Source organism: Trachymyrmex cornetzi, unplaced genomic scaffold, assembly GCF_001594075.2.
Source record: "Trachymyrmex cornetzi isolate Tcor2-1 unplaced genomic scaffold, Tcor1.1 scaffold113, whole genome shotgun sequence".
Classification (NCBI taxonomy): Eukaryota; Metazoa; Arthropoda; class Insecta; order Hymenoptera; family Formicidae; genus Trachymyrmex; species Trachymyrmex cornetzi.
The window spans coordinates 199,264-210,832 of NW_017295687.1; the positions used below are offsets into that span (position 1 = coordinate 199,264).

The window sequence follows — 11,569 nt, forward strand, 5'->3', positions numbered from 1 at the left end:
AATTAGTGTGACATTCGCCAAGCACGAGCAACATGTCAACAATTTCAGAGGGTTGATAGTGGTTCATTTCTTTGATTGAATACGCAAGAGAAAACAACGATTGTGACTGCCACAGTTTAAAACCTGTGTTTCAATGATCATTTATTGCCGTGGTCATCCACATAATAACAAACCGCAATAAACAGAGATTCGATGTTTCCGTTTGTTGTTGAATTCTTGTTCGTCGCTCTCCGAAGATTGTGAGCAATTTGAATAGGGATAACAGTTAATTAACTCCATTGAAAAGAAAAACATAAACATAAACAAACGAGAACACCGAGTCTCTGTTTATCATGGGTGGCAGTCATGTGTTCGGTTAACGATTTACTATTGGAAATCTCTTGGATTATTCCATTTGATTCAATCAGAGTTATGAATGAGTATCGACTCTCGAAAACTGTTGAAGAGTCGCAAAAATCAAGCACCCCACATGTGAGAGGCAAGGGGACTCACAAAAATCAAGCACCTCGAAGGGAACAGAGAACTACCACGTCCACGTCGTTGTTCCTGGGTAGCGCTAAGAGTAGTTCATCAATGACTTTGATGGTCCATAACTCGGACCCCAGTGGGCGGATTGTGGACCACAACCAATGTTTCGTAAAGGGCTTGAAACCAGCTTTCTCATCCCATGGTGAAAAACTAGGGGTTCCATTTAAAAAAACCATCGTGACCCCTGAATGACCTTCAAAATGACCTTCCAAGGATTTTTCAAGGTCAGTACCATACTTCCCCCGTGTAACCCTAAACTTTTCATACGAAACATTTTTCTCTATCCCTACAAGTTTTCGAGATATTTGACTGGATCACTTCAGATGGTCCACCCTGTATGTTATATGTTGCAAGAAATTATATATTCGTTTTGCAATTGGCGTAATTTAAAGATTTGATTTCATTTCTTTTTTAATACATGCATACTTACTACTGAGGGGTAATTTATAATAAAAAATTAACAACATTACCACTTGAACTATATTATTTATGTAACGGTTTTTTTTTAGTTTATGTAAAGTACAGTTTTTTTATGGAAGGTACATGCACACTTGGCGCACCTTTTTTTACCTTTTTTTAAAAAGGTAATTTTGTTAAGATAATATAATTACTCGATATCAATTCTTACAATATCTCGGTGGTATAATATCTCGATTGTTTAACAATTACATGTTTTGGCTTCTTGATCGAGCCATCCTCAGATTTACAAAATATGTAGTCGTAAAACGCAGCAAACGAGTGAATAGAAAAACCATGATATGGATATTTAAGTTAGCGATCTCCGATAGATTGTACGTCGATAGATAAAAATTGTTCCCAAACAGTTAGTAGACTGAATGTTGAAATTTCAATCAAACTGTGAAATAATATGAAAAATTGAGAACAATCTAAAGGATCAAATTTATTACTCTTAAATCGTCAATCAAAGTAAAACTCACCGAAGAAGTCACGATATATGATAATAACTTCATTTTCAGCAAAATTTGAGTAAAATTTCAGAAATTTTAAGAAAAATTTCCGAAAAGTTTCTACAGACGTTCAGAGAAATTTCAGTTCAATTTTAGCGATTTTTCAATATGTCAGCTGAAAAATTAACTTTCAGCGAAATTTCAATAAATTTTTAATCAACAATTTCGCTAAAATGTTCCAAACATGGAATAATTTCAGCGAAATATTTTTTTACCAGGGAACGCACTTCAAGTCGGAATACATAATCACAGTCTAATCATACAAAAGATAAAATAATAACACATTTCGTAAAGTTATACTTCTCAAATGCAGTGTTTCTATTGGAGAATCCAACGGAAATATTACGGAAACAGCTGAATATCAAATAAGTTCAACCTTAAGACCATCTTCGTCAAGACAACATTAAATCAAACAAGAATTCCTTAAGGAAGAACTTCTTCTCGAAGGTCGTCTTATTTCGTGACTATGAATTGTTACGCTCTCAAGACGATCATGATCGAATAAGACAGTCTTGACCAAAACAACCTTAAGCGCTGCCTTGAGCTTTGACTATGAATACCGGCCTTAGAGCACTATAATATAGGTATTTGCATCCGCCATTTTTAGTTCCTTCCCCACTCTTTGTTCTCTCTTCAATCTTCTGAGTTTAGCGGCGGAGTGGAGAGAGAGAGCAAGGGATTGAGGAAAGGAGCAAGAGAGTGAGAAAAGGATTAAAATACTGGCGGATGCGAATACTCATATTATAATGCCTTAGTTATCTGTGACGAGTTACGTGATAGACGCCATTTAATTCTTCACTAGGCTTCAATGGCTAGATCTTAGAAAATACATACTGGAAAGGCCATACTGTATTTAACCAATGTAATAAAAGTGTCTCCAACGTCTATCTATCCTTGTCTGAAAGCTTGTTTGCTGTGCGCTTGCGCGTGATTTATATGTAAGCTTTAAATGTATATGTTCTAAGGTGAGAGTATATACAACACTCTTAACCCTGTATAATAATAGTCGACACATGCGCATTACGGTGACGCATTCAGATAAGGACAGATGTTGGAGGCGTTGGAACCATCGACAACAGTGATGAGAATTTGGCTCCGCGCAACGTAGAGAATCAACCCCTCCACTTTTGCTCCACTAATCGACGCCGCTCTCTATCAGCCGAACGCGGCGTCAATTGGTGGAGTAAAAGTGGAGGGGCTGATTCTCTGCGTTGCGCGGGGCCAAATTCCTATCACTGATCGACAATCACTTATGGCCTTTGTCATATAGGGGAGAGTTGGCTAAGTCGTACCGATGGTTAAATCGTACCTCCATTGTATTTTCTAAGCAAAACATTTTTTTTTAAAGACAATGACAATGATGTGAAGCTGGTAATATGGGTTAAGAACTATCTTTTTTGTTTTGTCTTCGAGTCATCTGTTTACGAGTGACATTCAAAATTGATTTTGTTCTGTGTCTGATCTAAGTATTGATACAATTTACCTAAGGTGTTATCAGTACAAGGTGGGTAATTGAATTATAGTGTTCTTCATAGTTATAATCGATATTTAAACTCTTTTCGAGTATAGCATCAAATTAGCAAGATATTTGTAAGTTATGTTGTTATTGACAAATTTGTAAAAATAGAGGAAGTTCGGTAAATCGTACTTGTCGCTGGTCTTTATATTGTACCGGTACGATTTTCGTAAGTGACACGACCAATATGTGGAGGTTACTATTATGATAAAAAAGGACCTACAGTGGACTGGATTCAGTATGTCATGTACTCTAAGTGATTGCACGAAACCTGTAGTGACAGTCTTGACATTTATCAAAACTGTTTAAATAAGCGCTCAAGAAAGTGATTACTTATAAACTATTGAGTCTTTCTATTAAATTTTTCTATGGAGTCTTTCTGTTGAATCTTTTCTATTGTGACGGAAAAATCCGTAATTGATTTTATTTCAAAAATTTATTTTTTCCAAATGCCTGAGATTTTAATATTCTGAAATATAGTGCAATGATAGCTTAAATCAATTTAAGTATTGCTTTTTACTTTGTTTTCTTAAATGAGTTTAAAAAACACAGATCTAATTTCTGTTTTTATAATAGAAAAGTTTTTATTATACCTACTTAAATATGTATACTCAGTTCAAATTAAAAATAAATTTATTAATAAATGAGTTTTAAAATTAATTTTGTTTATTTTCCCAGTAAACAAACTGACGTTATTTACCATCATTTTGACGTTAAAGATGTTATTTTAATGTCAAAATGACAATAAGTAATGTCAGCTTGTTTGCTATATTAGAAGTACGATTTAGGAACCAGGTGGTACAATTTAACGACCCGGTCTCCAAATCGTACCGAAAGCTACTTTTTTTTAAAACCAAATTTAAATAATAATTTAATGTTTATTTTCGCAAAAGTATCGTTTTGTTTTATTGCCAATGAACCAAAGTTTAATATTAGTACAGAAATATTCTGATATCTTCAATACTTTTGTTTACAATTTTGTTCAAACGTTAGGAGATACGATATAGGCAACTTCCCCCTATGTTCTAAGGGCTAAACTCTGATATAGAGACTCTACCCAATACGCATCACTCTCGCACAGTTGGTCGCCCTTCACCACCGAGCATAGAGAAGGCTGACTCCAGTATGTATAGAGCTCACTGAACGCAATGCACACATTGCCTGATCTCATATATTAAAGAATCTGCATTTGTGTTAAGATTTATATTTCTGTAGAGAATGTAGTATACACTGTTAAAAAAGACATAAAATTTAATGTACTTTTAAGTTATAAAAATTAAATTAAATTTTATGACTACATTAAATTTTATGTATCTGTAACTGAAAAGTATATTTGTGTACATGTACATGAAATTCAGTGTACGTTTCATAAAATTTTACGAAGTTTAGTACATTTTTTATAAAATTTTATGTAGATTTGTATAAAATTTAATGTAAGTAAACGTTAAATTTAAGTTATTTGTAACTTCATTTTCATTGACAACACATTAAAATTTTTAACGTTTACTTACATTAAATTTTATACAAATCTACATAAAATTTAATAAAAAATGTACTAAACTTCGTAAAATTTTATGAAACGTACACTAAATTTCATGTACATGTACACAAATATACTTTTCAGTTACAGATACATAAAATTTAATGTAGTCATAAAATTTAATTTAATTTTTGTAACTTAAAAGTACATTAAATTTTATGTCTTTTTAACAGTGTAGATATTCGATAAATAAAATATTAACATTTTCATTATTCAATAAATCATCGTCAAATAAAATAAAAGATTATTATGTAAATTAGAAATGTAAGAATTGGAAAGAATAAGGACACTAGGAGTCAGGTGCAGAAGACGTCGCGCAAATAATACACCTATGAAGCATGAAACTTCTTTATTCACTAAAACGCGTTTTAGTGCCCTTATTCTTTCCAATTCTTTGATTTATAAGGAGTCTTGGTTAGTTTGATTTATTATACGGATTTAGAAATGTAATTATTAATTAATGGAATTATTAAAGAATTATTAATAGATTATCATATGAATTGACAAAATAACCGAGATAATTAAAAATAAAACGTTTAAATAATAAAATATACAATATATATTTACCATGTTTGTTACGTTTACTGCATAATTTGAACTTTTCGTATTCATCACGACAGATCTCGTATAGATTCTCTAAATCTCCACTTCTCTGTTCGGTTATCACCTCAAGCACTGCAATGAGAAGAATCAATATCAATTGTTCTTTATTTTTTTTACTTTAGGTATACACACTGGAGTCCCAGAAATCCCAGTGCAATTTACTAAATCGAGATTTTTTCGCGTTTTTGAATTTTTCTTTTTTTTAAACCTGTATATCTCAAAGCTCCTTAATTCTATTGACTTTTATACATTATGGATTAATTGTTCCTTAATCAATTCTCTTAATCGATTGAAAAGAAAATTAATTGAAATTTGTCCATTTTTACGCAAGTTACGGTAACAAATATGGATGGGGTCCTAGGGACGCGATTCCGTAACTGTCGGTAGGAGTGTAAAACAGTTACAGAATATAAGCCCAGCAGTGGAATTCTGTAACTCGTTATGCAATCGTTATGTGTTCATAATGACAGTTGCGCAGATATTTTATGTAATAAAAAAGTTGCGCAACTGTCGTTATGAACGGGGTGATCCCGATTGACCACGGCTCGATTGGACATCACCAATTACAGCGACCGGTGCTTAGGAGCTTTGTAGTCTCAAGCGCTGTGAGTGGCTCATGTCCAATTGAGCCGTGTCCAACTGGATGCCAATCGTTATGAACTCATAAGGACTGCATAAGTTACAGAACGAGTAATTACTGCATAAGTTACAGAACGAGTAATTACTGCATAAGTTACTGCACGAGTTACAGAATACAGGGGCACTATTCTGTAACTGTTTTACACGCCTACCGACAGTTACCGGTGTTGTTGCACAGCTTTTTCATCATATAAAATATTTACGCAACGACACCGACTACTGTCGGTAGGCGTGTAAAACAGTTACAGAATAGTGCCCCAGGGGCAGGGACCCGAGTGTGTATGTCAAGGAAAAAAGAGTGTCTATAACTAGGGTTAATTCACTGAACTATATATACACTGGAATGTGAGCATCTCCGTTGAGAAGCATAGAAAATCGTGGCCGCAATTGATCAGCCGCTATTTTGGCTAGATCAGATGCTTGAGCGAATCAGAAGCTTTCAGGTGCTCATGCGCACTTATGTTTAATGTTCTTTATAGTAAGACGCATATGGCATATGAGACGGTGATCGTCTGCCGACGTGATCGGACGTGTTATTGCGTCATCATTTTTGGAAAGTGTGACCGGCTTCAAACGCGCAATTGAGTTTATAGGCCTGTTCTTTTTGGCTGAACTTTTGCACCAGTTCATCTTTTTTCCTCTTCTTTCCTCCTAATGAGAAAAGCAAGAAAGATGAACTGGTGCAAAAGTTCAATCAAAAAGAACAGGCCTTATGTTACTCTTTTAGACTTTCGTACTTTGCATATTCTCACGCGAAAAAGAAGTAAGACACATAGTCAGCAAGATTATCGTGTGTGAGGTTATATTTGAAGGATTATAAAATCGCATGACTGTCTACAAAGCATCAACATGAAGTGCTGTGTGCCTGGGTATGGCCAGAGATGTAAAAAGAGCCTTTCATTTCATAGATAAAAATAATTGAAGTGACATTATTTTTGTTTATATACCATTCATGTCCATATAGATTTCCATACATCGATAGTACATCGATCGATACATTGATCGCAACGCGCGCGAGAACGCTTCTGATTCGCTCAAGTATCTGACCCAGCCAAAATGGCGGCTGATCAATTGTGGCCACGAATTTTCCTCGATGCCCATTCCAGTGTATATATAGTTCAGTGGGTTAATTACAGCCTTAATCGTATTACTTGCACTTTTGCACTTAGAATTGTCGTTTTCTCTTAAACAAAATGAACAAATTTTATGATGTCTTTGAAGCATTTTAATTTCTAAACTAAAGTATAAAGTAAAAAAATTGGACAGCTTTTAATAACAATTTATTATATATGTTTTTTTTAAATTAATTACAGAATGTATGTTTTTAATAAATTTAAAAAAATTGCCAATTAGGAAAGTTGAGCATTTGCTACACACTAGATCTTGTTAGTGAATAATATCTTATACATATTAAAATATAAAATTTACAACAATTAATAAATAGACATAAAATTTAGAAAAATAATAAATAGACATACGATTTGCAAAAAATAATAAATAAACGTTTCGGCCTTGAATATGGCCATTTTCAGAATTATATTAATACACCAAATATAATTTTGTAAATTATTTGCACTTAAAATTTGTCAGTTCAACTTTAATTAATATAATATTTAAATTTCTTGATGTCCTTAAGTCAAAAAGATTTTGAATTCTCTCTCTCTCTTAGTTCGTTACTTAATAACTTCGTTTAAGAGATAATTTCCACAATATGCGATCTTACTTGTCTAGTTAATTTATATCATTACTTTATAAAGTTATAGTTTCCAAACTAAAATATATACTACAGTTATAAAATTTTTTAATTATGGAGTCAATTCTTTAATAAAATTATAAAATTGTACAATAACATTACTATATTTTGAAATCTCGTATATAACGATGGAAGATATATTCTTGTTAAGTTATTATTGTCAATAATTGTACTCAAATGTTATTTTACGTTCTACCTTGTATAATATATATGCTATTATTAAGTAACGAACTAAGGATTCAAAATCTTTTTAACTTAAGGACATCAAGAAATTTAAATATTATATTAATTAAAGTTGAACTGATAAATTTAAATATTATGTTAATTAAAGTTGAACTGACAAATTTTAAACGCAAATAATTTACAAAATTGTATTTGGTGTATTAATGTAATACTGATGATGGCCATGTTCAAGGCCGAAACGTTTATTTATTATTTTTTGTAAATCGTATGTCTATTTATTATTTTTGTAAATTTTATGTCTATTTATTAATTTTTGTAAATTTTATATTTTAATGTATATAAGATATTATTCACTAACAAGATTTAGTGTGTGGCAAATGCTCAACCTTTCTAATTGTTTATTTTGAAGCCACGTATTCGATTACAAAAAAAATTACATTGCGAAGTTAATAAAAACAAATTAGTCGTAAAGTTAAAAAATATAGGTATGAGAAAAATGCGTACAGTTTTATTCTCAATGCTCTTTTTCTAATTTTTCTGTTTTCTCGTAATTGTTTTATCAAGTTGAATATGTAAAATAAACATTACCATATTCGGCTACATTATAAAAGCTGGGACACGTGAATCCGGCAATGCTGTACGTGTTTAAGATCTCACTCTTGGGACCGCAGTACATACATCTGCCTCGGTTGAGTACCATAATATTATCGAAGTGCGACATCATCTGACTACTGGGTTGATGTATCGCGCAAATTACAGTGCAATTTCTTCTCGTCATATCGTGTAGCATGCTAATAAGCTAATAAATGTAAATAATACATTGAAAGTTCATTAAGACTTAATGATGTATTGCAAAAGAAACGTTATAACATTTAATCTATTTTGCAACATTGCTGTAATATTGCTGAAGTGTTGCATTTGTATAAAATTATTAGTAAAATATAATGAAAAAATAAATATCAATTTATATCAGTTAATATCGAATAACTTGTAAAATAATTATTATTTATGTAGCTGCATATTAGTAATCTGTACTATACTTGATTAGAGGTCACACTGTCGAGACCGCTTGTTGGCTCGTCTAATAAGAGAACAGATGGCTTGGTGATCATTTCTACGCCGATGGAGAGTCTCTTCTGTTCGCCACCGCTTAGTTTATTTGCCAATGTGTTTAGACAAGATGACAAGCCGAGACTCTTTGTGATATCGTTCACCTGACAGAAATAATATCTGATGTAGGCAATGCATCAATTTACATAACTTTGCTTGCATAGCAAGCTATAAAGTATACTATAAAGAATGATGGAATATTAACTGTTACGTCTAACCTGATTATTTGATGAGAGAGACAAAGAGGGAAGATGGAGAGGGTATGGAAGGACGGTTGACTCAATCTCACAGGTATACGCACGGAAGCGTACAACTGTGAGTCGTTAGCATCCTTTTAAGTCCTGGAATGTGGGTCAACGTCCTGAAGGGACGCTATGACACCTGTTCCGATGGACAGTGAGAACGTCGGTTCTACTTTTTAGGTCAAGGAACTTAATCCTTTTGACCTGGGACTGAACCTCGTGCGATCTTAGGCGTTATAGGGAACGGAATACGAGTGGGGAGATTTAAAAATAAAATGCGACTTAGAGGAATCTTTAGTTAAAATTTACAACCTATTTATTCAAATAAACCTAAAACTAATTTACATAACTAACCTAGGTCTATTTACAGTAATCTTAAAATTTGTGAGTATGTGTGTGTAGCATTTTTTGTTGATAACAATATCGATGTGCGTGTGTATAATTGTAGAATGGATGAACTTATTTATGATGATGCGTGAGATGTTCGTTCGGCAAGAGAATTGATACATGATCGGTTGATCGCGAGGTTCAGCGTCTGCGCAAGAGCAGCCAATGATAACAGTCGGCGGCTGGGTGGTTTCGACGAAGCCCAAGAAGGACCCGAACACTCGAACAAGTATTGACAGCGCGTTATATTGTCGCGAACTACCGACGTGGATTCGGCTATTTTGAATTCTGATCTGACGCTCTGCGCTTCCGCGAGGCCTCTATTTATACCCCGAAAAAAGGGCGTAGTACCCTTTGTCTAGGATGCAATAGTTAGTTGCAATGTCGCTCGAGATTTACGATTTTTAGAACGTCTTATCGTTGTTAATCTAAAGTGCATTGTTAAAGGGGATTGTTAAAGATTATTTTCTTTCGAGAGAATCGGCTCCGCGTTGCGACTACGATTGGCGCCTGCGAGACGCGAGCAGGAGTCCTCTTATAAAAATTGAAAAAGAGACCATACAGGCTCCGCGAAAAACTCATAAAACGTCAATCAACCCGGAAAAAATAGCAACACTAATGTAGGCCTAAAAGGGACAAGATTGCGAAAAACATCATAAATGGACTTAAGTCACGCGATAATAAAAATTCAAGCTGTCGTCCGAGTTAACCAACAATTTCATCTTAAGAAAAACAGACGCCGCATCGCCATAAAAAAGCATAAAAAACATGAGATAACTTCTCACGGCTGTTTACTTAGCCATATTTTCCGTGAGGATGACGGAATTCGTCACTCGCTTGGAGCAATCTTGCCCCTTTTAGGGAAAACATAAATCATTTCTTTTGTTCTCTAAACCCCTTTAACAATGCACTTTAGATTAACAACGATAAGACGTTTTAAAAATCGTAAATCTCGAGCGACATTGCAACTAACTATTGCATCCTAGACAAAGGGTACTACGCCCTTTTTTCGGGGTATAAATAGAGGCCTCGCGGAAGCGCAGAGCGTCAGATCAGAATTCAAAATAGCCGAATCCACGTCGGTAGTTCGCGACAATATAACGCGCTGTCAATACTTGTTCGAGTGTTCGGGTCCTTCTTGGGCTTCGTCGTTAAATGTTAAAGAGGATGCGTCTGCAGGACGTAACATAACAATATACATATATAAAAATATGTAATAATTGTATATAGAGGAAAGTCCCATATTATGAGATACCGAGTTCATTTTGGGTAAATGCTAGAAGTATATGGGCAGAATTTAAAAAAATAATAGGTTATTTTGAAGGAAATTTTATAAGCTTTAAGATAATGTTACATAAAATTTAATTCAAATTTCATGTTTTTTGAAAATTAAAGAAATGTAAAAATTGAGTAAATCGCAAAGTCAAAAAATTGTGCTCCTAATATGAGATGCCCCGAGAAAGATAGTAAAATGCAAAGTATATCAGTATTGCAACTAAAAAACTTTATTTAATGTTTCTTAAATGTAAACAAACACAGCCAGGGTGCGCGAAAAATGAGTATGCGATAAATTATACCCAAAACTCGTCTTCAGATAATTGAAATCAAGAATCGCAGAAATAGGCACTCGACGTTCATTCCGGTCGTCCTTTTTATTATTGTGCAATAACATTTATACTTTATCAACGACTTTCACTATGACATGGGTGCATGGGTTATTTCATATTAAAAATACTCTGGGTATCTCTCTCATATCACGATTTCCACGCCTTACAGTTTTGCGATCATCAAATCTAACTTCTGTAATTAAGCAATTCAACATATCCTGTATTTTTCTATCAATACGACCTTATTCTATCACTACATGAAGAATTTATTGTCAAATATTTATTTATTAAATAATAAACAATGTTTAAAGGCTCAACTCAATAGAACTTGAAGATATCTAAATTCTAAAACCTTTTTGGTAAATATCAAGAAAAGGGGAGCCACCTCCGATGACCTTGACCTTGACATATGTTGTCAAGGTCGTGACCCTGAATGACCTCCACCAGATTTTAGGTGGCGGTCGCTGTCCGTTAAAAAGTTATGAACAAAAAA

The 11,569-nt window shown here is 33.6% G+C and overlaps 1 protein-coding gene across 1 annotated transcript in view; it reads right to left on the reverse strand.

The window, feature by feature from the left end:
* LOC108764346 (ATP-binding cassette sub-family G member 1) overlaps positions 1–11,569 on the reverse strand; it is an 80,823-nt gene that overhangs the window by 62,820 nt on the left and 6,434 nt on the right. Inside the window, exons 3-5 of the mRNA XM_018512526.1 lie at positions 8,771–8,944; positions 8,319–8,529; positions 5,120–5,227 (exon numbers count right to left, since the gene is read on the reverse strand). Coding sequence (XP_018368028.1) covers positions 5,120–5,227; positions 8,319–8,529; positions 8,771–8,944 — 493 coding nt within the window. The remainder of the gene's footprint in view (positions 1–5,119; positions 5,228–8,318; positions 8,530–8,770; positions 8,945–11,569) is intronic.